The following is a 27019-nucleotide window of genomic DNA, read 5'->3' on the forward strand; positions in this document are numbered from 1 at the left end:
GGGAAATACAGTTAAAACACTGTTTCCCAACATTATCTCATCTATGGGGAAACTTGACAACCTTCGTTTGAGCCAACTATAACAATTTATTTCAGCTACCAAGGATTAAGTTATGGCTGGAGGCAATTTACAAGCTGGAGCTTTCAATGTCAACAGTTTAATCATTTAAGGAAAACCCTTGACAGCGTTAGTGATATTCTAAAGAAAACTGAAAAAGACAATTCAGAAGATAAGATAGATAGTGATTTTAACCAACGTAGGAGACTTTCAAGTTTTTATATTTCAGTTTATATTAAATTCTGATGAATAAATATAACTTCTGTGTCATTTTGTTGTTGTTGGGGTGGTGCAGGTGGTACCTGGTTCTGTTCCTGGTGGAACAGCATCAACCCCAGAGCTCTTACACTGGGAGCATCACCACCAGCAGAGACTGGACGGGGAGAGGCACCCCCTCCTACCACTTCCAGTGGGGCTTCACCCAATAAAAGGTGGAAACTGGAAGAATACAGAGGCTCGTACGTACTGCTGCTACCTGTGTCATGCCTATCAGCAACCAGAAAGATTCAAAGCCCATTTCTCAGCCGGCGAAGCCTGGGACAGGGTTAGTGACAAGGGAGTTACTCCAATTTACTTTGGCCAAAGAACGGCAGCACCCAGCGCGGCCACGGTGGAAACCATCAGGAACACTGACTGTAAGATAAATTAAAATGAAGGAAAAAGGAGAGAAGAGCCTTCAAACCTTCTGCAATTAAAGAATTTGGTAATTGTTTTTTAATTATAATGATAAATGACATTTCACAGCAGAATAAAGCCCCCCTGAGCGTGCACTGGCAGCAGAGCTGGCCGAGCGCAGCCCCGCAGGAGCCCAGGGCAGCGGCTCTGTCTCTGCGCTCGGAAAACACACACCCTCCGCCCGGTAAATAAGCGTTGTTAAACTCTTCTGTTTGCAGAATTATACTCAATGAGAGCAAGTGAGTGACTCTGACTGTCAAGTCCGGACAAAAATGTAATAACGTAGAGAGTCACGAGCATTACTCTCCCTCCTGCAGGTATGGTTAGCTGAGCAAATACTAATAGCACAAGCCCTGCAGAATTAAGTCTCTCAGGTTTAGGTTCAAGCCTTCAGTTTGAAAAGCTTTAGGGCTAAGCATAACCTACTGCTTCTCCAGAATGAAAGAGGGGTGGTGTTCTGGTTTTTTTTCTCTTTTTTTTTTTTTTCCCCTTCCCTTTTAAAGTCTCTCAAGATTGGTGTAAAGAAGAGAAAACACATTCTGGTTTCTGGTCTGGTTTTTGCTCTTGCGGCAAAGAACAACAGAAACTCAGTCTGGGCCAGCGGACTGCTGTAACTTACTTATTTTTAGCTTTTTATCTTGTCTGCCAATTTGACATTAATCCCAAACTGTTAGTGGCTCAGGATTTGGTGGAATTCGAAGCGACATAATTATGTGACACGTGTTTGAAAGCTTCAATATTTAGTGAGCCAGGAGTTCCCAAACAGAAAGAGGAAGCAGGGCCCTCTACTGCCTAACTCACTTTAGATTAGCTAAATAAATATCAGAATATTGTTTAATGGGCTCCTACTCATAAAGGCTTAGATAGCGACACATTTTCCAGCGGGTCCCCTTCACAATGGCATACCGTAACCGTGGCTGGCAGCAGGGAAATCCAGACCAGGAGACAACGGGACAGAGAAAATCTTATTTCTGTCTTCAGTCTGAACTACCACCATCCCCTCAAACCCAACTCACTGCAACAACCCTGCCCTCCTCACATCTCCTTGAATATGATCCCTCTCAAAAATTGCTCTTTTTTAAAAAATTATTGTTTAGCCTGATACGTAAAGTTGCAGAAAGTGCACAGGGAGCGAGGTCAAAGCGTTGGAAAGGAGAAAGAAGCTCACCCACACCAGAGGCACCCGCCAGCTTAAGGGGATACTATAACTTTAAACTTTGTATTTTTCAGGAAAAACAAAAAAAGAGATGCATTGCTGGTTTGCAACAAATCACACACATCCCCATGTTTTCAAAATATGCCAAGATAATATTTATTAACACAGCAGGACTTACAGATCACAAAAGATAGTGATACATAGGAGCTCGTAAGGGCGTTATCAGAATAAAGCATGCAGGTCAATACTCGCAGAAGAGAGATATCAAAGCAGATCTGAGAAGGCACATTCACACAGGAAATGTTTAGTTGAAATTAGACATTAGAAAAGCAGCAAAAAACCTGAAGTTGATTAAAATATACAGAGATCTCCATATAACGCCAACGAAAAAAAGGTACTTTACAGATTTGCAAGTGCAGCAAATGGATAACCCTTTGAGAATACCCGGGCGAGGGTACGCTCTCGCTGCAACGTTTGGCAGGACGTGGAACAAATTAGGTTTATATAACATGACTAGGTGCTAATTAAAATGTTTTAATTTTGGAGTAAAACGTAAATTTGGGTTAAAAGAAGCAGCCTGGTTGAAACTAACAGCATGCAGCCAGTGCTCAAAGGGTTATACGAAGTAAATGCAAGAGAAATCAGGCAACATTAGTATAATCTACCTTCCACACAAAGAATTATAGCAAAGTTTAAAGAGACAGTATCCCCTTTGGAGAGAGCAAAACTCAAAACCTTTTTTCCCCTCAGAAACCAAGGTCTGTCGGACGGGAAGCAACTCAACAATTTCTTTCTGATTCCCAGCATTAAGCAACCTACCTGCCCATACCTGGAAGCTACGCAACGTGAAATCTCCATAGGCAAGGGATAAAAACCTCCATATGGGTATGTCAGAAAAAGTCAAATCATTGATCGGCACCTCTGTCCTGCTGCTGTTTCACTGGAGATGTTACACGGTGCGTGCAAACATATGGCTCCCCGTGACTGGCCTCCCATTTCTCAGCAGTGAGGACGGCAAAGGGATACTGTCCCTTTTGGACATTAGATTTACAGAGCGAAGAAGATTAAGAGGGGAAAAAAAAAAAAATATATATATATATCTGCTTTTTAACTTATGTAAACTGGACAAAAAAAGAAAAAAAAAGACTCGAACATCAACAGTTCATAGCTTGAAATGCATCAAACGTACAGAAGGGAACACATGAGCACAGAAGTACTCGTAACAGATCGTCCAGAGCACGCTCCGCTACGAGATCCAAACAGAGTTAAACGGAGTGAAACTCTCCCTGTGGAAAAACACCTAGCTTGGCACCGTAGGAGAATACAGACTTGTTTAAGATTAATAAAAATAGCTTCTAATTAATACTTCAGAGTTCAAAAGTTTAGCAACAAGCATATGATCGGCTAACCCCTTTAAACAAACCAAAAAAGTCTCTCCTGCCACAAATGGCAATTATTAATCACTGATTTCTGTGGCAAAAGCTCACATCCTGTAGAAGAGCTACATAAGTCAAACTACCACCAAAAGAGGCTAGAAAAATATTAGGAAAAAGTGCTTTCAAAACCAAAGTAAACATTCAAGAATACACTGTAGGTGCTACGTTTTTGAAAGCCCACTCAACTTGGAATTTTACCAAGCAGTAATATGAAAATTAAATGTCTTTGCTAATAAATTATTCCTGATATTTTGTACCCTGTTATAGAGTATCTTCCACATCAAAGTTGCCAACTCAATCCTCTCCCCTACTTAAAAATATCATATAATGCAAAATTACAGTACTGTGTATTTTCTCTACCCATATCTGCAAAACTGGAAGAAATATTTCATATGGAAATAACCAATTCTTGCAGTAACAGCTTTTACATTTACAGTTTGTACGCTCCCCCCCTGTTCAGAAAAGCCTTTGACTGCGTTAATACTTGTCGCTCGAACACAGTAATGGTTCCCATAGTATTGAAGGCCACAGAGCATTGAACTACGTCTTACCTTCCTATGTACATACGAAAAGAAAAAGCAGGACACTTGGGAAGTCTGGTTTATGATATGCAATCAGATCGAAGATGGTCAATTCACTCTCTCAGGACTACTTTCATAAAGGGAAATTAAAGGAGGTGAAAGGATAAAGTATAAGTCCCAGGGTTTTAAATTTAGGTCCAAGAGCTACCAATTACTAGACTAGCATTTATAGGCCCTCTACAATTATTCCAATGAGGGTTTTAACTCTAAAAAGTGAATGCAATACTTCCTGCTTGCAGTCCTGCACAATACTGGTTACACAGATTAAGCCCCACCGTAACGGGAATATGCTAGTGTTGTTGATTAGACAGCTTTTCATTAACAGCACAAATTAGTGTTCTGCCTACCCTTTCAGAAGCGCAGAGCGGGTTAAGTCCTCAAGCCAAATGCTTTGTTGAAACCAAGAGATTAAAGTGAGACTCTGCCATTCATCTGGCTAATATAAATGGAATGATATTGTTTGCATTAGAAAAATTTTCCACTGGAATCCCGTAAGTGACAATAGCTGACAGGTACCAGTAAGATGATGATGTCAAATCTCAAAAACAAACTGGCGTGGAGTTCAAACTGTTCAATCTATTTATCTAAGACAAAAAACAAACACCGCCCCACTAAGGGGCTGTTGGCTAGCGGCTGCACAGATTTAAGAGTCTTCCACTAGTGAAAGACTAGTGCATAATACTGTAATTTAGCACACAGAAGGACATGGAAACCCATCACCTACGTTACCAGAGCAATCTAACCAGTTCCTCACCTGCTGCTGGTGGATGCTGGCCACTAACTGTTGGCAAATCCAAAGAGCTATCAGACATGACATGCTTAAGATCTCCTCCCACATCAGCCAGTTTCATGTCAAACTGAACAGACAACGCATCTTCAGAATCCTCCTTGCCGACACTGCTGCCACCGATGGAAGGGAGATCCAGAGACTTCACCGAAGCAGAGTCTTCTTTGGCCTGCTTGAAAGCTGCGACTTTGTCCACCAGGGACTTGTCCACACTGTTGCACGTGGAAGAGAACTTGTTAGAGTGAAAGTCGGCAAAATCATCGTCGCTCTTTACTGAAGAAAGCGTGTTGTCCTTCGCCTCCTCAAAGCCTGTTCCAGAGCCTTCCAGAGAAAGCTGTTTGAAGATGTCGTACTTGGTGGGCGTAGCAGCGGTGGCAGAGCTCTGCCCGCTCTTCACCGTGCCGGCAGCTGAGCCAGACTGAGGAACGGCCTCTAGCTTCAGCGCATTGTATTTGTCATCTGGTTTTTGTTCGGAAAATCCACTGCTATTGTTGAAAGCCATAAAATCTGCAAAGTCATCTTGTCCAGCCGCTGATGCGCAATTAGAAAATTCCCCAAAAAGGTTGAACTCTCCAAACTCATCAGCTAAGCTGGAGCTTTTGCCAGGGGCTGGTTGGGCGGTGGTAGACGGAAGGGGTGGTGGGGGAAAGGAGCCCGATTTTGCTGTATTAAATGCAGGTGGAAAGGATGGCTGCTTGTTTTCTCCAGCAGAGGAAAAGAGATCCAAGTCTGCTAGATTCAAAGAGGTCTTTGCTTGTGTTTGCTGTTTTGACTGAACGGGCAGAGAAGGGAAGGACGTAGGGAAGGTTTTGTCTTTTGTAGGTGGCTCTAATGGTGAGATACTGTCGGCGGTTTTAAAATCTGTGAAACCATCATCGGTTCCTGCAGGCTTGAATTCGGCAAGGTTATCTCCTGAGAATACAAACAAGGAAAAAACAATAATGAGACACTGCAGTGACAACAAATACATCATACTCACACCATGCAAGCAAGCAAATTATTTCATGCAATGTCAGAAGGTTTTATGCAAACTATTTAAATTAAGACCTCAGGATGCACGGAGAACTGCAAACTCAACTTCTACGAACCACAAGAGTTTCAAGGTCAGCGATTCTAATATTCATTCCAGCAAACACTTAAGTCTTTCAAATAACCTCAAAGTCATATTAAATTCCCTTTTCACTGAGTTAATATCAAAACACACCGTGACCAATAGATTCAAAAGATGATCAGTACTGTCTCACGCACGTTCTTTTTCCCACCTCATACTTCCCATATTTGCTAAGCAATGAATGTAATCTTGAATTTCACTTATACCAATAAAATATTTTCCTTCTTACTGAAGCAATTCTCCTTCCCTTCAAAATATTGCCCAAATGCAGTTTCTTCGTAGGGCATCAGCAGGGACAGAAGTGGAACTCAGGAGGGACCACCCGGACTCGCCCAGTGGCTGAAGGTATTTTGAACAAAGTTCGGTTAAAAGACTGCAGCCAGCCAACAAGCCTTTCCAACTGGGCATAATGGGGAACCCAACGAGTGGAAGAGACAAAGCCCCAAACAAAAGAGAATGCAAGGTGGTGATCCTAAGGTGTTGGTTTAGAACATTTTTAAGCTCTCATTTTAATCTATTGTGTTTTCCTTCTGCCAGGTTCACCTAAACATACTCCAGTGTTAAGTGATCAGAACTTCAGGAAATGCAATGTAACTCTGGCATCTTCTGGCTTCTAAGACTGATCACATTTTTACTCGCCAGCTTGGAGACAGACTTCCACGTGAAACTCAGCACGATTAATCAGAAGATGTGCAGATCTCTAGTCCAACTGCATACTGAATGTAAGGTAGTACTAGGTAAGGTTATAATTTGAATCTGATTAACCATTAGGTAACAATGTTTTCATTGAATTTACATTAAATATTTTGGTGTACTAATTTTACAAGTTTCTTCCTGTTCATACACAATGACTTTTTTTTTATAGAGCAATTTCTTTTGAATATGAAAAATGTTGTTTAACCCATTCACCAGCATGTACATACTTAGACTACTTGTAAATTTAAAGTATTGATGCATTTTTCAAGACAAGTGTCAAACAAACAGGTTTTGTTCTATTTTAGAAGTACACCATTAACATTTAATTTATAAGCTACCATACAGTGTCATACTTTAAATTAGCTAAACCAAGATTTTAAAAGAATGCTCCTTATAATGGTAGTAAAGGACCATGACTATACCTAATGTGTTCTTCCCTTCTCCCTCCCCTCCAAATCAATTCACTTCGCCCAGCAACGATACGTGAAATTGCTATTCAATGATGATCAAACCTAAAACATCACAGCAAACTAAACTTACTGATGAATTGCAAACTTTTCCGTTAGAAATGTAAGCTGGTGAAAGGGTTAAGAGTGGTCAGACCTGGATAGCAGGCAAATACAGTAATTTTCAATATTTTAGAACACGTATGGAAAGAGATAAAATGTTATTTCATTTCATTGCATGCATTTAATCCTGAAGAGGTACCGAGCTTAAGAACCTCACAAAACATTACAGGTGTTTCAGAAACTCAGTGTTTGAAAAAAAGAACTCAGTCTTTGAAAAATAAGGAGTAGGAGTGACCTCAGGTAAGCAGTTTTATCCTAGAATCTAAAGTTGTTTTCTAATAATGAAACAAAACGCTGTGTATAACATAAGTCTGTGGAAGCCAGGTTAAGTTAGTAATATGTTCATCTTCTCATCTATCTACTGGTAATATATAAAAAATAGGAGAGTTTGAGAATTTTTTTTCCCCATCTGATTAAAAAGCTGAGATTGCCACTTATAAAAATATATAGGGAGACTCTGCTTTTGTAACTACACAGATGTAGCACCTCAGATGCCATCCAGGTTTTACTTTTTCAAATCAAAACCAATTAAACACAAATTTCAAAATAAGTGATCAGATTTATTCTTAGAGTCCTCGAGATGATGAAAAGTTTAAATTCTGCCCCAACAACAGAAAAAATTGCAATTTGTCCAGAACCATCTTATTCCATGTTCTAAGAATATGTGACTCCTTATTTCCTATCATGTCATTATTTTAAAATAAAACTCAGAAGCATCCAGAAGAGATGCTGATCTTCTAGAAGTACAATTTGTAGATTGTTCCAATTGTATATTGCACTATTTTTTCAGAATACTTCCTGCTAAGCTGTTTAAAGGAGAAGAAGCACTGTTATTCTAGAATTCTAGCAATGGAATTTCTGCAGCTTAATGAGAATCGCTAAAAAAAAAAACAAAACAAAAAAAACCAAACCAAACCCAAAAAAAACCCAAATCATGAAAGCATATTAAAACAGTTTCAAAACCCACATTGCTTACCTAAGTATTTGCTCTCTGCTGGTTGTTCTAACTCACGGAAAGCACTATACTTGTCTCCACAATCTAGAGAATGTGAGAAAAGAAATCAATTTACATAAAGATATTAGGAACTTCTTTCATAAATTTTATAGTGGCATAACTTATCTGATTTTTTTATATTAACATTTTATCAATGCTAAAAACAAGATATATGAAATACTGCAATACATTGCTCAAAGTGGATGCATGTTTTTCCTTTTACCTCCAAAAGTAGCTGTACTTTCAGAAGGCTTCTCAGCTGCAATTCCTTTGAACACCGCGTATTTATCTGTAGAGGTGAGCGTCTTATTACCTGGGAGTGGCATTAGTAAAGAAGGAACACTAAAAACAAAAAGAGATAAAAGCAAAGTTCCTCAATTTATCCATAAGAAATCTACGTTTCCAGGTTTTATTTAGATGAATCTCTTATTACGACTACACTATTTGGATCGCTAAACCTTAGTTTGTATCCTAAAGAGTCCTTAATCAAGAACCTGATTAAACTACTTCAATATCTATAAAGAATGAGAGTGTGTAAACAGGCAGCTGGTAACTGAGGGTGTGAATTCACACTTTATCTCACCTAATCGTATTTCCTTAGGCCAGAAGTCAATTTTCACCCTTCTTGATTTTAACTTGTACCAAAACATGAACTAAATACTCCAGAACTTTACACCGCAGGAGTTCTTAGCCCAGGAGAGAATAAGCACACAGGAATCACTGCTGTTTCATTTATCACTTTGCCCAGGGCAGCACAAGGACAATTCTTGCTGATAGAACTAGATACGGTAAGGAGTTAAAACTGCACGAGATTTTGCCAGCTTCATACTTTCAGCTTATCTACTTTTGATTATATTTCATTACGTATTGCAAAATTAAGAGAATAAAGTGGAACCACTGTTCAAAAGGAAGGGAAGGATAACTCTGAATTTCTGTCAGTGCAAATCTGCGAGTGCAGGTAGGCATCTAATCAGCGAAACAAGGATGAGCCCACAGTTACACAAGCAAATCTTTTTACACATAAACACACTCTACTTTATACAGTAAAACTGCCATAAAAACCTAACACCATGTTAGCAACTGCTGTAAGATTTAAAAGACGTTCCGCGAGAGCTTTGCTTGCCCTCCACGCAAGCCCCCTTATCAGACCTTGGCAGCTCTAGAGAACAACATCCTTTACATATGAATAATGCATTTTACCTCTAGTTTATGTCATTCAATCCTATGCACATAGAAAACGTGAATGAATTTCTATGGCGTTCTTTGGCCTGAAGCAAGAATCTTTCCCGAGCCATTTAAATCTCCTTATCAGCAGCCTACAAGCAACACACAAACCCAGCGCTTGCACACACGTGCTAATGATGGTCTGGGATGCCTGCAGACAGGCAGGGCCATGGCAAGAAAATGTAGCTTATGGTAACATAATTAAATTTCACATCACTGCAAAACAGGCTATTAGATATGCAATCTCAGCAAACGGAATGGTTAATCATCTGTACTCTACAGATGGGGTTTTTTTTTAAATAAAGCTCCATAAGCAATTAGATTAGAGCTCATTGTAACATTCTGTTCAAAACTGAATGCTTTTACAACTGAATAAAGAGAACTGCTGCAGTGAAAAAGAAACACCATTTCTTAATTTTTTTTTTTTTTAATGATCCCCTACTTCCCATTGTGGAATTTACAATTTTTCTGTTAAAACTTTCAGTACCAGAAAAGCTTTAATTGCAAAATGACGTCTAATACAAATAAAGATATGCTTAAAATAGAGCATCTTCAGATACACCTGGCATTGATTGACATCAGCAAAATTACATTTCTTACATAAAATGCCGTTAGGCACAGTGTAACAGAACAATTTGTTTTAGTATCTCCATTTGATGTCACTGCTGAGGCAGGCACTGATAATCACTGCTTACCTGGAAAGCGCCAGTTCTATTTGCAACTAAGAACAGTCAGTTCAACACACAGAAAATGTGCACGTCTACAGTTAGACACCTGGGAGGTACGTAAAAGTTTTGCCATGTGCAGTAAAAAGAAACAACACTGAAATTTCGAAATCACAGGACTTTGAAGGATTAATTGTAAACTCTCAAAGGGAGTAAACACGCTTACTTATTTACTACACAAAATTTGCCTGATCTGGAATTACATTTTGGCAGTCTCCCAAATGAAAAGCCAAGATTGCTGAAGTCTGAATGAGACTGTGATTGAGATTTAGTCAGTTATCCAAAGTTTAAGCACTGGCCAGAAAAACGATAGAAATAACAAAAACCCTGGAGTTCTGTCAATTAAGATTATGATGTTGTGCTCTTTGCATGAATTTTGGGGTCCATATTCAGTTCCCAAAGACAGACCTTGATGTCAGCAAATGGTTTCTATCAACTCCAACAAACATCGGGTCACACCTCTAATGGAAGCCCAACTCCTCTGTCCCAGGGTATTTTTTCTGAATAGCTTTATGTAAGATTTTTGCCAGAATGCACAGTATGAAGTAACTTCTGATTGCCTGTGCAGTAGCATAAACACTTAAAAACCTCTCCCCATACCTTGTAAACGCAATTTACCTCAGCATGATGACTAGATGCTAAAGAATGGCCAACCACCTATGGCACATCAAATGTCATTTTTGATTCAGAAAGCCTAATTGTAGTTGTAACAACCTTCAAAAGAAACTGTCAGAGTAGAAGTCAGGTGACAGAAGAAAATTACAGGCTAGAAAGCTACCCACAAAAGAGGAAAATATTTCATTTCTTAAAAGAGTTCTAAAATACTGAAGGGGTGGAAATCAAAGATCTACTACCTGCTCCTGTGCTGTGAACTGGCTGCTTTGGAGGAGGCAGCTACATCCCCTTGGAAATCAGTGAAAGAGTCATCGAGTGAGCCAGACTTTGAAGCATCTTGAAACTCCTGGAAGTCATCGTCTTCTGGTTTTACTACCTGAATCACAAACAGCATGTAAATTGCTATATTGTTTTCTTTTCAAATTGTCATATAGCATGAAAGCAGGTCAGAGTAGTGCTATCAACTTAGGAAGGAAAAAAAGGCAAAAAAAAGGAAAAAACCTTTCCACATTAGCACGCAAAAGATCAGCATGGGCAGTGTTTCTACTTCACCTGCACCTTGTCCAACTCAAAACACAAGGTGTGCAGGATGACGAGCAGTACGCATGAAGAACAGGTGAATAAGGAACTCAACTCCTTTCACAGTAAACATATAATTGATCATAATCTTTTAATACAGGACAAATTAATAATTTAAAATCAATATACTTAGCAAAAGCATCAGAAAAAATATTTTCTGAAGGATGAACTATACTTGCAAACAGCAAAATTTTATCCCCTACATGATTTAGTGTTGTAAATCAAAGGTTTTCATAGTTCTCAGCTTCTCCTGAAAACTCTTATTTTACCAGCTAAGAGAGCCTGTTGTGTAGTTTAATCTAAAATTCCATTTTATGTGCATTACAAAATCCTAACTACAAGTAAAATCCTCTTGCAATGCAATTAGTCTGTAATGGAGAATGCTTTTGTACCTCTTCTAATGCCACCAGAAAGAAATGGAAAAAATAAAAGAACATCCTTAGCAGCGTGACTTCATGTTTTCTGATATCACATGCTAGATTTCAGCTTCACTTTTTGCTGTTTACTTAAAGTTTGTTGTCGCTATGTGGCTTTAAAAGAGCCAAGCTAATTCTCTTTCCAGGACAAGGGAGCTTTGCCAGGCAGGAAGAGCAGAAGAGGGAGCTAACCTGTCCGGGCGGGTAGGATGGCACGAATCCTGCCGACGGCTGTGCTGCAGCTCCGCCTGCTGGTGCCGTGATGCTCATTCCCATCACGGCCGGCCCGATGCTGAGAGCCACGGAGACCGGCGGCGCGGAGGGCAGCAGGGGCTGCTGGCTCACTGCAGCGGGCAGCGGCATCGGGAATCCAGTTAAAGTAGGAACGGGGGCCGCTGGAAACTGGTTTAACACATCAGGACTCACTGCAGGTATTCCCCTCTGCAGAGGCAGAAAAGCAAAGAGAACCATATAAACGTCAACAAAAAGGCACACTACGTTCTCAATTCCAGTTTCTACCTTGTATTATCAACATCATGACAGAGCAGGGTACTGGTCAAGGTTCAAGTACACCTTCCAAAGCAAAACCCACTATCAGAGCCTGTGTAAGTGAATGGTATTCGACACCCTGACTGCTGGAGTTACAGAGGGGAACGGTACCTGCCTGGATGGGCAGAGGCATTTGACAGCATTCTTGTTTGGCTTTTAGTAAACCAGTTAGTAAGCATTGGCAAAGCTATGCTGAACCTCGTGGATACTTTATCATCTTTTCTACACACCACTCCCACAAGGTCAATCAGCTTTGATCCTCACTGCTCAATATACCTTAGTTTTCATACAGACCTGGTATTTAGAAAGAAACTGCTAAGAGATGACACTACGCTGACAAATAATGGAAGCCTAAAATTAACATTCCACTGGTTCAGGAGAGAGGCAGCAAGTCTAGCTATTTGCAGACTAAAGGATACAGAGACCATATAGTTTGGAGGAAAACAGATGTGTACACAATAGAAGAAAATCAGCCAATGTATTCTACTAGAAATACATATGCATGTCTTTGGCAGGTATAGCTAAGAACTATCTTCAACTGACATTAAAGAAAGGAGAAACTGAAATGTAACTGCAGAGGATGAAATTATAATCCCACTGAAGTTACAAGGGGAATTTCCTCCCTGGATTTCAACAGAAGCAGTGTTTCACTAGAGGTGTGGTGTACCAGCCCTTGTGCCAACACGCTATCATGGCAGGTTAGTGAAGCGAACTGCCTTTTTGCAGTTATCTCCGAAGCATCCGTCATACCTGAGTTACCGCTATCATTGCCAGGACGGCGTAGAGCTCTTCTTTGGTGAGCTTCCCAGGGGTGGTGCGGTTGGCTAAAGCCCATATTTGCCCAAGAGTCTCTCTGGGCAATCCAGATGACATGAGTATGGGGTAGAGTTTAGCTGTATCTATTCCAGCAGGAGTCAAAGTTGTTTCTAAAATTTTCTTGTACAGCTCTGTTAAGAGGGAGTCAGTATTAGACAGTGGCAACTGCTGTTTTCAAGAGAATTTAAGATCAGTTTTCTATTGTCTCAAACTCAACATTACATTCAATTAGTACCACTCAAAGTGGTAAGTAAGGCAAGAGCATTCTGGCATTGTATTTATCATCACATTTCATCTAAATGTGCTATTGGAGGGTCTTTACAGACAAGTTTAAAACAAGCAAAGAAATATTCTATTAAAACTTAGAGCACAGTTAGTGCTCTATTTGAAAACATGTTTCATCAATGAAACTGCAGGATAACCCATATAAAAATATCATTAAAACAGCTTTATTTAAACCTCGGTGTAATCAATATCTATTACAGCATTTAATTTTCTATTTACTATGTTATTTGCATACATAAGATAAATAGCCTTAAGAAATGAGCCTGCTTAATTACAAGACATGCCAAAAACCAGACTACCCATAAATACAGCATTATCAGCAATGCAACCTCTACTGGCATAATCTTCCGTCATAACAAATTCCAGATTAAACATTTAACATGCTTGAATAAAATCCATACTTCTTCAAATATAGATAAAGCCACCATAAACATGTAATGTATCAGACATAGGATTCATTTGATGACCGAAGAATAATAATTGGATCAATAAATGGCAATGTAAGCACACGTACATTCACGCCTTACATTGCCCACTTTCTTTTTTACCTGGGACCAAGCTATCGTTGTAAATCCAAGGGGGCATCATTTGCTGAATTGGGTCCTGCGAAGGGAATACTCCAACTCCTGAAGGTATTCCGTTCAGTAAGAAAAAGACAGACAGTTGTATTAGGGTATAAGGTTCAGAGTATAAAGATCTTAGACACTAGATCAGTTGGTCAGCACCAATTAGCATTTCAGGCAAAGATTTCAGATCAGAATCACTGTGCTCAGAGGGAAAACAGCTACTGCAGGAATATGTATTTCAACTTAACTAGAAGGATTTGGCAGTAACAGGAAGAATGTAGTTATACACATAATGAAATAAGGAGCTCCTCACTTGCCTCCCTCTTAATTTCTAATTGTACAGAAGCTCAAGTCTCTTTGTCTGTTAAAACTTCCTAGCAGCAGTTCCGTGCCATAGCAAATTTAGTCTCCTCATCAACTATACGCTATTTGGGCTACTTGCAGAACAAATAAATTCATACCTACCATAAGAACCACTACCATGAGTTTAATAATGAAAAGTTATGGTACTTCTTGGAAAGAAAGAACTGCTTGAGAAAGTGCCCAACTCGATTATCTACAGACCAGGAGCCCTCTCCCCCTTCTCCACCTCCTCTCACCCCCCAGTAAAGTGAGATTACACACAGGACTGTGTATTTTTATCATACTTGACTACAAGTGTAGCCCACGTTTGATGTAACCCTTGAGTACAACATCAGAGCACTAACCAAGGTGCACCAGAGACCTTACATCTATTTTGATTGGAATAAAACAAAACCAAACAGTCAATATTCAGTGTTAATAAAATCCCAATTGGAACTAAAGCTTGCTTTAAGTTTTCATCTAGTCCAGCTTTTGAAATTTTGATCCCTAACACATCAATAGTTTTAGACATAACGCATGAGTGGCAAATTGTCTGGGAAATAAGTATTAGCTAGACAAGAGTTCTAACCAAAGAAGATTTTATCCCCTCCAAGATGAAAACCCACCATGACATTGATAATCTTTAGTAAGAGTTTCCTTAAATAATTAAAAAAAAAATCTTTAGAGAGCATGTCTTCTTTTTTCCCTCAAGCAAGAGGACAGAATATTTCAAAACAGCAGACCTGATTAAACAAACATGTTAAAAGTGATTACAGCAGTAAATTCACGTGGGAAAAGTTCAGAGCAAAATCACAGTTGTTACACTTTTAGCAAGGAGCAGGAGGCACTGACACATTCAAGCAGGCGTTCAGAGCAAAATGATGCAGGATTGGCCTTAGAATTAGTGTACAGAGTGTTAGCATTCAAGCAGCATCTTATTAGATTTAAATTCTGTCAAATGTTGCATTTGCTCACCACACTCTTCAACTGCTATGTTTTGTTCTGAAGCCTTGTGCACCTCTGCGGAAGTGACACCACTTTCATGTCCACCTACAACATCCCAGTCACTGATGGTAAGACTGGGATGAGCTTGACTTGCAGCTGAGGCTTTGTGCCCAACTTCGGATGTTTTAAGTTTGGTTTGCTCTTGTTCAGATTCATTTGAGCCATTATCTAAGATTTTGTCCTCCAAGGAAGAGCCTGAATGAACAGCAGGAGGAATTATTTGTATTTTGTTATTAACCACCCAGATTGCAATTCCCCACTTTCAAAGGAAAGGTATTATTGGCACTACCGATGAGTTATCGAGATGAGTATCCATCCCAGCTCAGACCAATAGCACCACCCTGTTCAAAGACTTCTATAGCCTGATTCTGCCCTTTACCTACCATGCATTAACACCCCAAACTCAACAAACAAAAAGCAACTGTATTAGGATTTTCTGTATTAGGATTACCATTGCATAATCATCTAGGCATCAGTAGCAGAAATGTCCAATATCTACTTACACCTGCAAAATTCTTTGCGTTAATCTCACCAACATCCATTTAGCCTCCAAGAAAGGAAGCACACAAGTGCTCCACATTAGCATAGTAGTTGTTTTTTTATACCACCATCTCAACTCTATCATTTTCTACTACACAGACTTAAAAAGCTGCAAGGATACAAGCCTTAATTCACTTAAGATCAGTCATACGCATATTTAGCAATCTTTGGATCCACACATGACTTGCTTTTACAGTGCAGTTCTAAGGGAAGGAACAAGGGGACTTCAGTCATCTTTTCCCATGGATCGGCAAATTTCTACTTAATTGCCTATCTATTACTATATATTACTTCTTTCAGCCAGACTAAAAAAAAAAAAACCCCAACAAATTAACTAAAGACTCTGTGCAGCTCTATGACAGAAGGCGATATGTGAAAAACGATACTTTAGAGTTACCTGTTTTATGGATATTGGGTGAAGATGCAGAGGTAGGAAAACAAGGAACCTGCCCAGTTGTACCATGCAGGATGGGTAACACTGGAGTCTGGGCTGGAGGGAGAGGCTGGACCACAGCCTTTTCGGAAAGCAGTTGCCCAGCCTCGGTAGCAGAATGGAAAGGCTGAAAAGGCTGAGAGGTGGGTTGAGGCACCAGTTTGGGGATTTCAACGGGCCCTTGTATAAAGTCACTAAATTCTTCATCATCGAGAAAAGCAGAATGGGAAACAGATACAGCAGAATGGGATGATGTGGGATGATCTGTAAAATGGAATGAACACACAACGCAAAGTGATGAGGAAAAAGGTTCATGGGTGGAAAGGCAGGAAAAGTGGTAAATACTAGGTACCCATAGCAAAGGGGTGAGGGGAAACAGCGACGGAGGCATTATGTGACAGGGATGGGAAGAGTTATTATTGTCAGCAAACAAACACATAAGGTAAAACTGAGCAGCCAGTTCCAACCACGCATCTTCTCTCCCAGGTTTTTATAATGTAAATACTTTGAAACTTGATTCCTACCACTGGCTGTGGAAGTATTCTGTTTGTTTTAAACACACTGGGTCAAAACAAATCAAGAAGTAATATTTCAAACTAGACACAATGAGGGCGTGCACAGGGAGGACATTCTTCCTCAAAGGAGTGTTTTACCCTCAAAAGCTCAATAATATATCATAAGATACCCAAGAAAAGCATACTTATTTAGACAATCTGCTGTTTGACCCCTTGCATAAGCACCCATTTTAACAGAACTGACATAGAATGGGCAAATCTACAGACAACAGAAAATTGTCAGAAACCACCTGTAACTTCAAAAGCATCAAAGAGCAAATCCACAGCAGAGATAAACATTTTACACAGGAAAAAACTTGTCTAGATAAGCTCTCTTTCAGGCTAGACACAAGAGCAAACTATACTATAACCCACAGGAAATCTTTAGTAGTAATTGTTACAAATATAGTAATTACTGAGAATACAGAAGACTTTGGTTTGACCATGCCCAGGCAACAGTACCCAAGTCAGCTCTAACAGTACACATTACAATGTTTTGATCATTCTTAGCACTTCTTGGCTTCAAAAGCGCCCTGCAAAACATTAATTAATGCTTTGACTAAAAGAGAACAAACGTATTATCAATTTCCATGATATTTCACATATAAGCACAGCACGTTAAGCTTTCTTGTAAAGATTCAAGTCTTCTAATGAAAGTTGATATCTAATATCTCACCCTCATAACCTGATCAAGCAAACAGTTGCTAAAATGACACTTTATTTTACAAAACATTTAATCCACTCACTTTGTTCCACCAAATAAAAATACTTCTTGGAATTAGTTCCACCTGCTGAGGATTTCAAACATTAGAGTTTTATTTTCAGTTGGAAGAGGAGAAAAATGACAAACCTGGCTTTTTTGGATGTGAGGCTGGTGTTGGGTGCATTTTAGCATCTCTAGAAAAACCATCTAAATTTCCTTTAATGGCTTCCAAAGCATCATCCCTGCTTTTTTCACCTGTCTGAAACACCACAGAACACATTTTGAAAAATTCACAGAACAGCTCAATTTTCTTTCACTATCCACACTTCTTCAGCACAGAGATTAGCAATGCCTGCTGTTAGATCAAACCCTTCTTTCTCCAGCAGCGCCTTCCCGAACTGTATCAACAATAACTCCCCCATTTAGTAAAGCATTTATTTTGCAGACTACACCGTAACCGTGTTTCTCAGTCTTTAGACACAGCTTTATGCTCAGGAACCTTACTCAGCTATTTCTATTCTTGCAGATAAGAGCCGTCGAGCTCATTGCAAGTGTCCAAAACTTTATCCAAAGTTAAAAACAAGGCACCAAACATTTTCTGTTCCAGAAACTCGGTCTGTTCCCAAATGTTACACACCAGGTTGGTTTATTTTTCAGAAGCTGATTTCATTTTTAACACCAGACTTTGTTTACAGTACACCAAGAGTGTGTAAGGGACTGACTACTCCAGATGCTTTTCAAGATGTAATCTGATGTCTCATGTAAGTTCCCCAGTTATTTGCTTGTTGAAAGAGACCATCCCATTATTTAAAAAAAAAAAACCCTGAAGAAAGAAACACCCCAGTCATTATTTAGGACATACCTTAGGTTTCACACTGCTTAGGAGCCTCAGCTTTTGTTTCTGCTCTTCAAACTGGCGTCGTTTTCTTTCTTCTTCTAAGAATTTCTGCTGGTGCTCAAATCTCTTCCTGAAGAAAAATAATTTAAAAAAAATATATCTAAAAATTATTTTTCATTACAATTTTCATGGCAAGCTTCTGCTTGATTTTTCCATTTCTTCTGTCTCAAATTCAGATGGTTTGGTGTACACATTTCTACTCCTCCTCAGAGCTGTACAACAGCCACTACTAACTTCATAGGTGGCCTTCAAATGCAATGGAATGATCTCAACAATATTCTACAACCTTACACGGACTACTTTTCTAGAAGAAACTATCAATATTTTTACTGTACGGACCACCCCTCCAGACTATATCTCCCCCTTAAAAAAGAAGGATTTAAAGAAGAATTTCTCAAGAGCTGGTGAAGTGTCACTTACTGTTGTTCCTCTGCAAACTGCTTCTGCATGTCAGGGGTGTACTGTGGGGCCGCTGGACGCATTCCCAAGAAAGAGGCCTGGCCCATGTAAGGCATTCCAGTCGCTGGCATTGGCCCCAAAGGCATGCCACCCTACAACAAAATAAAGAATACAATTTTATTTTATTATTTTAATTTTTATTTTTTATGGTATTTTCCACAGAAAAAAGCCAAACCTCTGGCAATTACACTCTGCCAAGTTGTGAAGCAGATACGTCTCGTAAAATTAGGAGCGTTAAGTATAGCTGGATGAGCAGTGCCTAAGCACGGAGTAGCTGTTACAGAGCAAAGCACTGGTCATTCAGTAGATGGCACTCTTCCCTCTCAATAACGAGTTGCAATTCTTAAAGGATTTTAAAAGGCAGGAAGGTTTCCTGGTCAAACGCAAAAAATCAAGATTTCAAATCCATACAGCCTAGCTCAAGAGCAGGAAGGCTACAGGCATCCTGCAGTGCTACACTGGTTCAGTACCATGCTTTGGAGTTTTCTTGGGGTTTTTATTTCCTGTTCTAAGTGGTTGCATAATACTTTTAAATTCCCTGCTGGAGGTACACGCTCCCGACTAACAATGGACACTGGCAAAATGTGCTCTAGTCATTTTACAAACAAAGCTTATCCAGGGGGCAAGGGAGGGAGACAGCACACGACAGCAGCCAGGAGGAAACTTGTCTGAATTAAACTGCATCTGTATCAGAAACATTTGCTGAGAAATAAATTCTGGTACAGTTACAGCAGTGAAGCTTGCCTAATATGGAACGGACCAGAAAATAATTTACTTTTCTTACTATTCATTTTGTGTTTGATATCAGAACACGTAGGACGAGAACAAAAGCTGTTTAATATTTTTAGACCAGTTTGTCATAAAAACATGTTCCACTATAAATTTTACAAAATTAATCTAATAAATTCCAGGTGGGGGTGGGAAGGAAAGATAGAATAAATTCAATTTTTCACATAGCAATTTGGCAACTAAGCCATGCCAAAACATTAAATTTCAGCAAAGTGCAAATTTGTTCATAAGCACATATGGTGCTAAATAGAAAACAAAAGATGAAAAGAGAAAAAACATAATTAGCTCCCCATGTTTCATTCTTATTCCTCAATTAGCAACAGCAGAGTTAAAGACAAAGTTACTTTAAGCAAGAAAAAGAAGGAGAATGAAATGCAGGTAGTAGGACAAATGGGAAAACTGGTCACGTGAGACAATACAGCACATTTAAGAGATTCCTTGCTCCCCAGAACAAAGTACTTACAAAGAAAGTTTATGAATTGCTACCTACACTCAGGAAATTTAATTCTATTAACTCCAGCATTTGAGTTACAAAGAGATAAAACAATTCAGTGAGTTGGTCATGATCAATCAGATTGTGTACACAGTCACTTCTTATCAGCTTATAAAGGACTCATTTAAAATACTACACAATACATCACCTTAACGTTAAGTACATACAACCAAAGCAAAAGAAAAAGTACGAAGGAAAATTAAAAAGACAAAACAGGTATGTTGTGGGAGTTTTGAATTATAGTTACTTAACAATTCAATACTATTATTAACCACACTTTGGAGTAGGTGGCATCTGGTATTTTCAACATCTTGCAGTTGCTTTTGTTTCCTTTCCTGCTCAGAGACCACGCTCCTCTTATCACACTTTGGTGTCATAACATGTATAATGAAAGTTCAGATTCTGATATATTTGAGTGGGTTATAGTGTCCATGTTATGTTAAATATTACGAATAGTGTCCTTGCACTATGCTCTCATTTCTCTACTCTACATCAGTGAGTAATGTATGCCAAACTCCCCCACTGTCTCTATCCAGATCCCAAGGAAACGTGGAGAGTTCTTTAAATTATCAGAAATATCTTCAAAGAGAACACTACAAAACATGATGTCCCACTACAGACTAATACCCACATCTTAATTTCTAGCCAAGTTCCACCCTCTCACCCCACTGCAGATGAAAGGACTATGACATCAGCTGTCACCTTTCAGACAAGCACCAAAGTATCTCCTTTAAATCCACGTTTCATTGCCACGCACCTGCATTGTCATGGGTCCAGGCGGCATCTGAGAACCGTAATTCATTCCCATCATGCCAGGCATATTGGACTGCATGACAGGAACCATTGGAAATCCTTGCTGTTGCATAGGAATCATCCCTACAACGAAACATTCAACAAGGTAAGCTCCCAATTAGTGTTAAAACTTTTTTTTTTTTTTAACCTTTTTTGTTTTGTTACTAAATGAGCAAAGGAAAGGGAAAAACCTCAGTCTTGCTCGACTATTTAAAAAATAAAAAAATATTCTACACTGCAGACAGCCACAGAATTTCCTTAGTTTAGGTACTGGTCAGTCTAAGGGAAGAAACATTAGAGGGTTTTCCCACTAACTAAGCTGATGAATTCTCCCACCATCCTAAGGACTCTCTGTGGGTTTCTTCCCGTATGATTTTTGAAAGGGTCATTTCCAATTAACAAGATTTAATTAACCATGTTGACTGGTGCTGATAATTGCCCATTTCTCTTGAAAGGGAAAACTCACTAACTGGCAGCTTTGGACGGTAAGTCTTGGGAAATAAACTCATCATTTCACAACGCAACGCTGGTCTGGCTGGATAACCTGTCTGTAGGTTAATTACCTACATATGGGAGACATACACTAACACACATTTGTTAGCAGAACACTGTGAGATAATTATAACTGTGCATAACTGAACATCACAGGCAAAACCACTCCAGGAGGGAAGCGACGCAACACACCCATGAATAATCCATAAATCAAACCCTGAGATTTTTATAAGAAAACTCTCTGTTTTCACTGCAAGTTCTCTCTGTATTTTCCATGAATTAAACCAGCACTGCAACAGGAATGAGAACAAAGGTAATTTAAGGCTGAGGTTCTCCTATTGTATTAATACTTTCCACACAGGTTGTGACTCTTGTCCCAGAGGGTCTTGCTGTGCTTTGTAAATATTTACCAGGTCTTGCAACACCCACACAATATGGGTATACACAGCTGGTAGATGAAGCATAAAGAGGTTAAATACCACACAAAATAACACAAAAATCTTAAAGGCAAATTCGGGCTAAAAATGGAGATGTAGTTTTCCTAGATCTTTAATCCAGCATTCTGGTAATGCTGCTTCTTCAACAATGCAGAGAAGGTTTTATTGATAGAGTTGTGAGAGTCAGTTTACCAGTACCAAATTCAAGGGGAAAAACAGCCATGGAGTTCAATTAATAATCACGCTTCTGAGCATCAGTGCAGAATGATTTTAAGTTGTTTAATGTATCTAAATAAAGAACTTCATGCTGAAAATGTTAAGTTGATACATACCTTGAGGGGGGCCTAGACCACCTGCGACAGGAAACATGAAGCTGCAGGAGGAAAACAAGAATACATGAAAGTCTATCATTTTAATGCAAATATAAATGACTGAAAAAGCCACCTTGATTTGCACGTCAGCACCACCACCCAAAGCCTCCCACCTTCTGGTCAGCGCATTCATCTGCTCCTGCAGGTCTCACAGAATCCAACCCCACCACAGGAGAAAGGCCACCCCTCCCAGGGATCCCCCCAAAGCACCAGAGGGTCCCACCAGCACTGTCACAGGCTGTAAAGCTAGAAAGAAATAGATCTTATCCTCCACAGCAGCACTAAAATGGCTTTGACTCATCGACATCACCCACAGGAGTTTCGGCACCTACGCAGGTTGGTAACAGGTCAGTTTGTTAGTGTAGGCTGGGCCTTCAAGCACCGCAGAATGAATAAGCATCTCCTGGTGGAACTATCTGATTCAGTGAGACCATTAACTGCACCAGACAATAGTTCTCAGCTGATTACCAACAGTTTTCTGCAGAGAAACAAACTATCCATGAAACCCCACCACTTCTGCATTTTTGTCCCCTCTGAAACACTAAGTATCCCAAAATAATGGACTTTCTCAGTTACATCTAATTACAAGAGAAATAGTGCCCTGGAAAAAAATAATCATTCAAGTATCAAGGGCCAAGTGCACCTGGAGGAAGGGCTGTTAAAATTTCAACTGAAATCAGAATGGAAATTGCTAGCTCTCACTTTCAAAAAGAACCATGTGCTGTGCTGCCAAACGGCAAAAAAGGACCTAGTTTAAAAGTCTCATTTGCAAGCAACTCTCAGAAACCCAGATCAGCAGTAATTTACCAAACAAGAACCTCATTCAGTGTCCCAGGCAGCTATTACATCAAAGCACCATGAAAGAGAAACACACTTATAGATATTCAATATTCCTCAGCACAAAAGTAGCTATAAAAGAAACTGCGTAAGAGCAAAGGAGAAGACGCTACCATAAATGACTGCAGACAGTTTTGCAAAACCTGCAGGAAGTTCCAAAAGCCACCCTGGCTTATAAATATAAAAGAGCTGTGTAATATGAGTACTAAGATAAAATAAGGAATTTAAATTATGCATTTATCCAGGAGCAAATTGCACCTACCCACTATACAGACAGCAGGTTACACGGTCACCAAGACAACCCATATTACTCTTCATTTCACCCTCTAACTCAGAATCTTCTTAATACTGAAGCTGCTTCTTCTACCCTGACCACTATGTGCTAATTTCTCCTTCCACAACTAACACGCACCCACACTTTCCAACAGGTCCAGGTCTTATCATCCTCAATCACCACAATTTTTGGTTTCCCTCTTTGAAGCGCTGTGCAGACGCTCACTGCCTCATGGCAAAAAAAGTGCTGGGCTTCTCTGGATTGGGTTCAGTTCAAGGGCTGCCCAACTCGGTCATTTTTAACCCACTTGTTAGCATACAAATATTAACATCATGAAAACAAACAGCTGATTGAAAATCACAGAGGGACTCACAACAGAACTCTGGTCAGAAAACTATTTTTCCTACTCAATGGCTGAAGCCCAGTGAATTAACTGGATTTTGGCTGCGTTTGGTTTCACGGATGGAAATAGCTGTTTTGCCCATGAGGCTGTTAGTACAGAGTGCTCCTCAGCAACATACCCCATTAAAACGTGTAATTTCAGATGTGTGGAACTTCTGCCATCAAAAGACACCATTCTTAGTTTCATCAGAATGATGAAATATTAAGAGTTATTTTTTAAAAGTTCACAAGTATGGAAAAGTGTTTGTAGCTTCATGTTTTCCCTTCTTATTGGGTAATGCGGTCAACAAGAATTCTTCCAAATCAGCAAATGTAATGTAAACTGAAGAAGCATAGCAAGGTACCACTGCTTGTTGGAAGCAAATAAAGACCAGACTATTAAATATTTATCCTTTTCCACAGAGCTCCTGATTTATTTATAAGTCTCTGTTGAAAAAAAAAAAAATCAACAAAAAAACCCTGCAGCTAATTAGAGGGCACTGGAAGAAGAGCTCGTTAAAAGTAGCAAAGCAAGCTCCTGCGGGACAGCACTCCGTAGGTGCGGCGCGGATTCATCGCTCCCAGATTCAGCTGTGCAATTGCCAGCATCAGCCACACATGCACGTACATAAACCCCATCAACTTACTTAGTCAAGCAACAGGGACTTCATTTCTAAACTACTTTTCGGAGATGCAAAAGAAATGCCCACACAGACCTCGTTAAATTCCCATCGCTGAGAAAGCAAGCTGAGCACAGTCATTCTTAGATTAACTGAAGTGCTACTGAAAACCATCAAACTTGATAAACTATGGAGTGATAGGAGCAACATCAGAAGTAGCTTTCTCTTAAAGAAAACATTTTATTTCCAATTATCTCAAAGTAACAACACATAGGAGAATTTAAACAGACTAAATTAAAACAGTAAAACATTTTAAAAATAAATAAATAAAAAGGATGGGCGTAATAAATTAAGCCATCTGTAAGGAGTCGTATACTACCTGGGGTCTAAAAGAACATTTGTAGCAGCTGACTGTGCGCTCTAAAATGACCAAACACACTTTCTAGACAATGGACACCTTTATGACCCCAGATGTTTCAAGTAGATAGATTTGTTTATTACTATTAAGCATCCTATTTTAATGTAGTTTCTTACTCCTTTTTTATTTCCACAATGGATTCAACTGCACCTGCAGACACTTCTGTTGTTCTCAACAGCAGAAGCACTTTACCTCCCAGGTTCACACAACCCACTGTAATACTTTGGGTAACACAGTGAGTGTGATATGTGTGATACACTGCACAAAATAAAATAAGGAAAATGATGCAACTACCCTACAATAGGAATCTACAGATTTACTTTAAGAGTTCTATCAGATAAATATTTTAAATATGGAGCTTCAAAAAAAAAAACCCAAACCCTAAGCAGACCAACCAACAGATTCAGTCAAAAGGCAGAAGCGTGGGGAGAAGCAACTCCTTCTCTGCGTTAATCTTTCACTATCAAAGTTCCAAACTACACATAACATTTTCCTATCTACAAGTGGATTTTTAAATCCCTTAATTCCCAATCGGTATAGCTCTATCAACACAACATAGATTGTCATAGTATTTTTGAATGGCAGAAATCCACAAAAAAATAAAAGTGAAGTGAGGCAAAGAACCCCCACAGACCCAGAGGACAGGACTTTTCCTCTACCTTCAGACTTCATTCTCAAAGAAACCAAAATGCTAATGATGGGAAACAATGATTTTCAATGCTTTTAGTTTTCAAAACCTATAGTTTGCTGATGACATTTTCGTTACTTTCCCATTAAACTGCTGAGCAGGCAGCGGTGCTCTAAGAGGTTAGACTGTTTATCTGGCCCCTCACAAGAACTGTTTCAGATTTATATCCGTGGGGAAACACAAAGGTAACCTCCCATCCTTCCACAGCATGCACAGGCAGACATGGATGCTTCAGCTTTTCTCTTCCCAAGTATTCCAGCCCCCTGGAATGCCCTTCCCCAACGCAGAGCAGCGACCTGGCTCTGAGAGCTGACAGGGACACCCAGGCTCCATAGGTGAATGTCACCTCGGTGCCAACTCCCCCACATCCTCATGCTCCCAATAACACCAACAAAACTGGAGGCTTCAAATACTCAAGACAACTCAATGAACTTAAATTCCCTTTGTCAAATGCAGAATTTACCCAGCCTCCCCAGAAGTAGGGCAACAGATAAACAGCACGCACAAGCCTACATTAAAAAAAGAATTACTAAGTCTTCAAAGGTTGCGAAATACAACTTCCTAGCCTTTCCAAAAACACAATGACGTGTTCGCACATCCCATTTACTCTTTCTTTCTCCTGACACCATTCCTCAGTCCTCTCTCTTCGCTGAAGTGCCCTTTGTGGGATGGAGAGGAAAGAAAACTTCCCACAGCAGCGGCCACAAACCTGGCCAGTGGCGATAAGCAACATTTATTGCTGCCAACACCAGCGGCACCCAAGCAGGGCTGGCGAAACTCCAAAATCCCTTTCTGCCCCAGTATTTATTTGAGATTGCAGCTGCTGAGCCTGATGGCAAGTGGGCTACAACTGCCCAAGCCCAGACGAGCTGGGGGATAAGGTGGGCTCCCAAAAGCTAAGTACATCCCAGCAAACTACACAGCCGCCACGGCTGTCTCCCATACCCTGCCTGGGACCCCCGCATCCTACCCGGGATCCCCACACCCTTCTTAGGAACCCACATACCCGACCTGGGACCCCCACACACAGCCCAGGATCCCACATACCCCAGCTGGGACCCCCCCACACAGCCCAGGATCCCACATACCCCAGCTGGGACCCCCACAGCCCACCCAGGACCCCCTCACAGCACCTGGGACCCCCACAATCACCCAGGATCCCGCATACCCCATCTGAAATCCCCCCAACCCATTAAGGACCCCACATACCCTACCTGAGACCCCCACATCCCACTCAGGACCCCACATACCTCACCTCGGATCCCCACATCCCACCTAGGCCCTGACCCTTCTGCCCCCACATCCCACCCGTGCCCCAAACCCCCACCCCACGAGTCTCCTCCTCACCTCTGCCCACCTCATCACCCCCCACCTCTGCTTCCCCTCCGTGTCCCCCTCAGGCCCCCCATCGCCCCCCGATCCCTGCCCACACGCCTCCCCATCTCCACCCCTCCTCTCCACAGCCACCCCCCCACCTCACCTCCGCCCCCTCATCTGCAGCCCCACGCCCCACACCCCTGCTGGCCCAAGCCCCCCAGCCCCGCTCCCCCCGGCCCCGCCGTGCTCCGCCATCACCGACCTGGCGGCCCCCGCTGCTCCGCCGGCGGCCGGCGCCCCACCGGCGCCCCCCGCGCCGGGTCCCGGCCGCAGCGCCAT

At 40.5% G+C, this 27019-nt stretch overlaps 1 protein-coding gene across 7 annotated transcripts in view; it reads right to left on the reverse strand.

The window, feature by feature from the left end:
* Positions 1 to 27019, reverse strand: part of SYNRG (synergin gamma) — a 40343-nt gene extending 13324 nt beyond the window's left edge. For 3 of the 7 annotated variants that reach the window (XM_074160519.1, XM_074160518.1, XM_074160517.1), the window contains exons 1-13: positions 26943 to 27019; positions 22107 to 22147; positions 20811 to 20929; positions 18733 to 18863; positions 18277 to 18382; positions 17562 to 17673; positions 13820 to 13897; positions 12921 to 13117; positions 11814 to 12062; positions 10866 to 11002; positions 8286 to 8404; positions 8045 to 8107; positions 4660 to 5604 (exon numbers count right to left, since the gene is read on the reverse strand). In XM_074160519.1, the coding sequence (XP_074016620.1) occupies positions 4660 to 5604; positions 8045 to 8107; positions 8286 to 8404; positions 10866 to 11002; positions 11814 to 12062; positions 12921 to 13117; positions 13820 to 13897; positions 17562 to 17673; positions 18277 to 18382; positions 18733 to 18863; positions 20811 to 20929; positions 22107 to 22147; positions 26943 to 27019 (2374 nt within the window). Of the gene's footprint in view, positions 1 to 4659; positions 5605 to 8044; positions 8108 to 8285; positions 8405 to 10865; positions 11003 to 11813; positions 12063 to 12920; positions 13118 to 13819; positions 13898 to 15154; positions 15380 to 16121; positions 16422 to 17561; positions 17674 to 18276; positions 18383 to 18732; positions 18864 to 20810; positions 20930 to 22106; positions 22148 to 26942 lie in introns of all 7 variants that reach the window. The other 4 variants (XM_074160515.1, XM_074160516.1, XM_074160520.1 and 1 more) reach the window with 4 other exon arrangements.

Source organism: Numenius arquata, chromosome 18, assembly GCF_964106895.1.
Source record: "Numenius arquata chromosome 18, bNumArq3.hap1.1, whole genome shotgun sequence".
Taxonomy (NCBI): Eukaryota; Metazoa; Chordata; class Aves; order Charadriiformes; family Scolopacidae; genus Numenius; species Numenius arquata.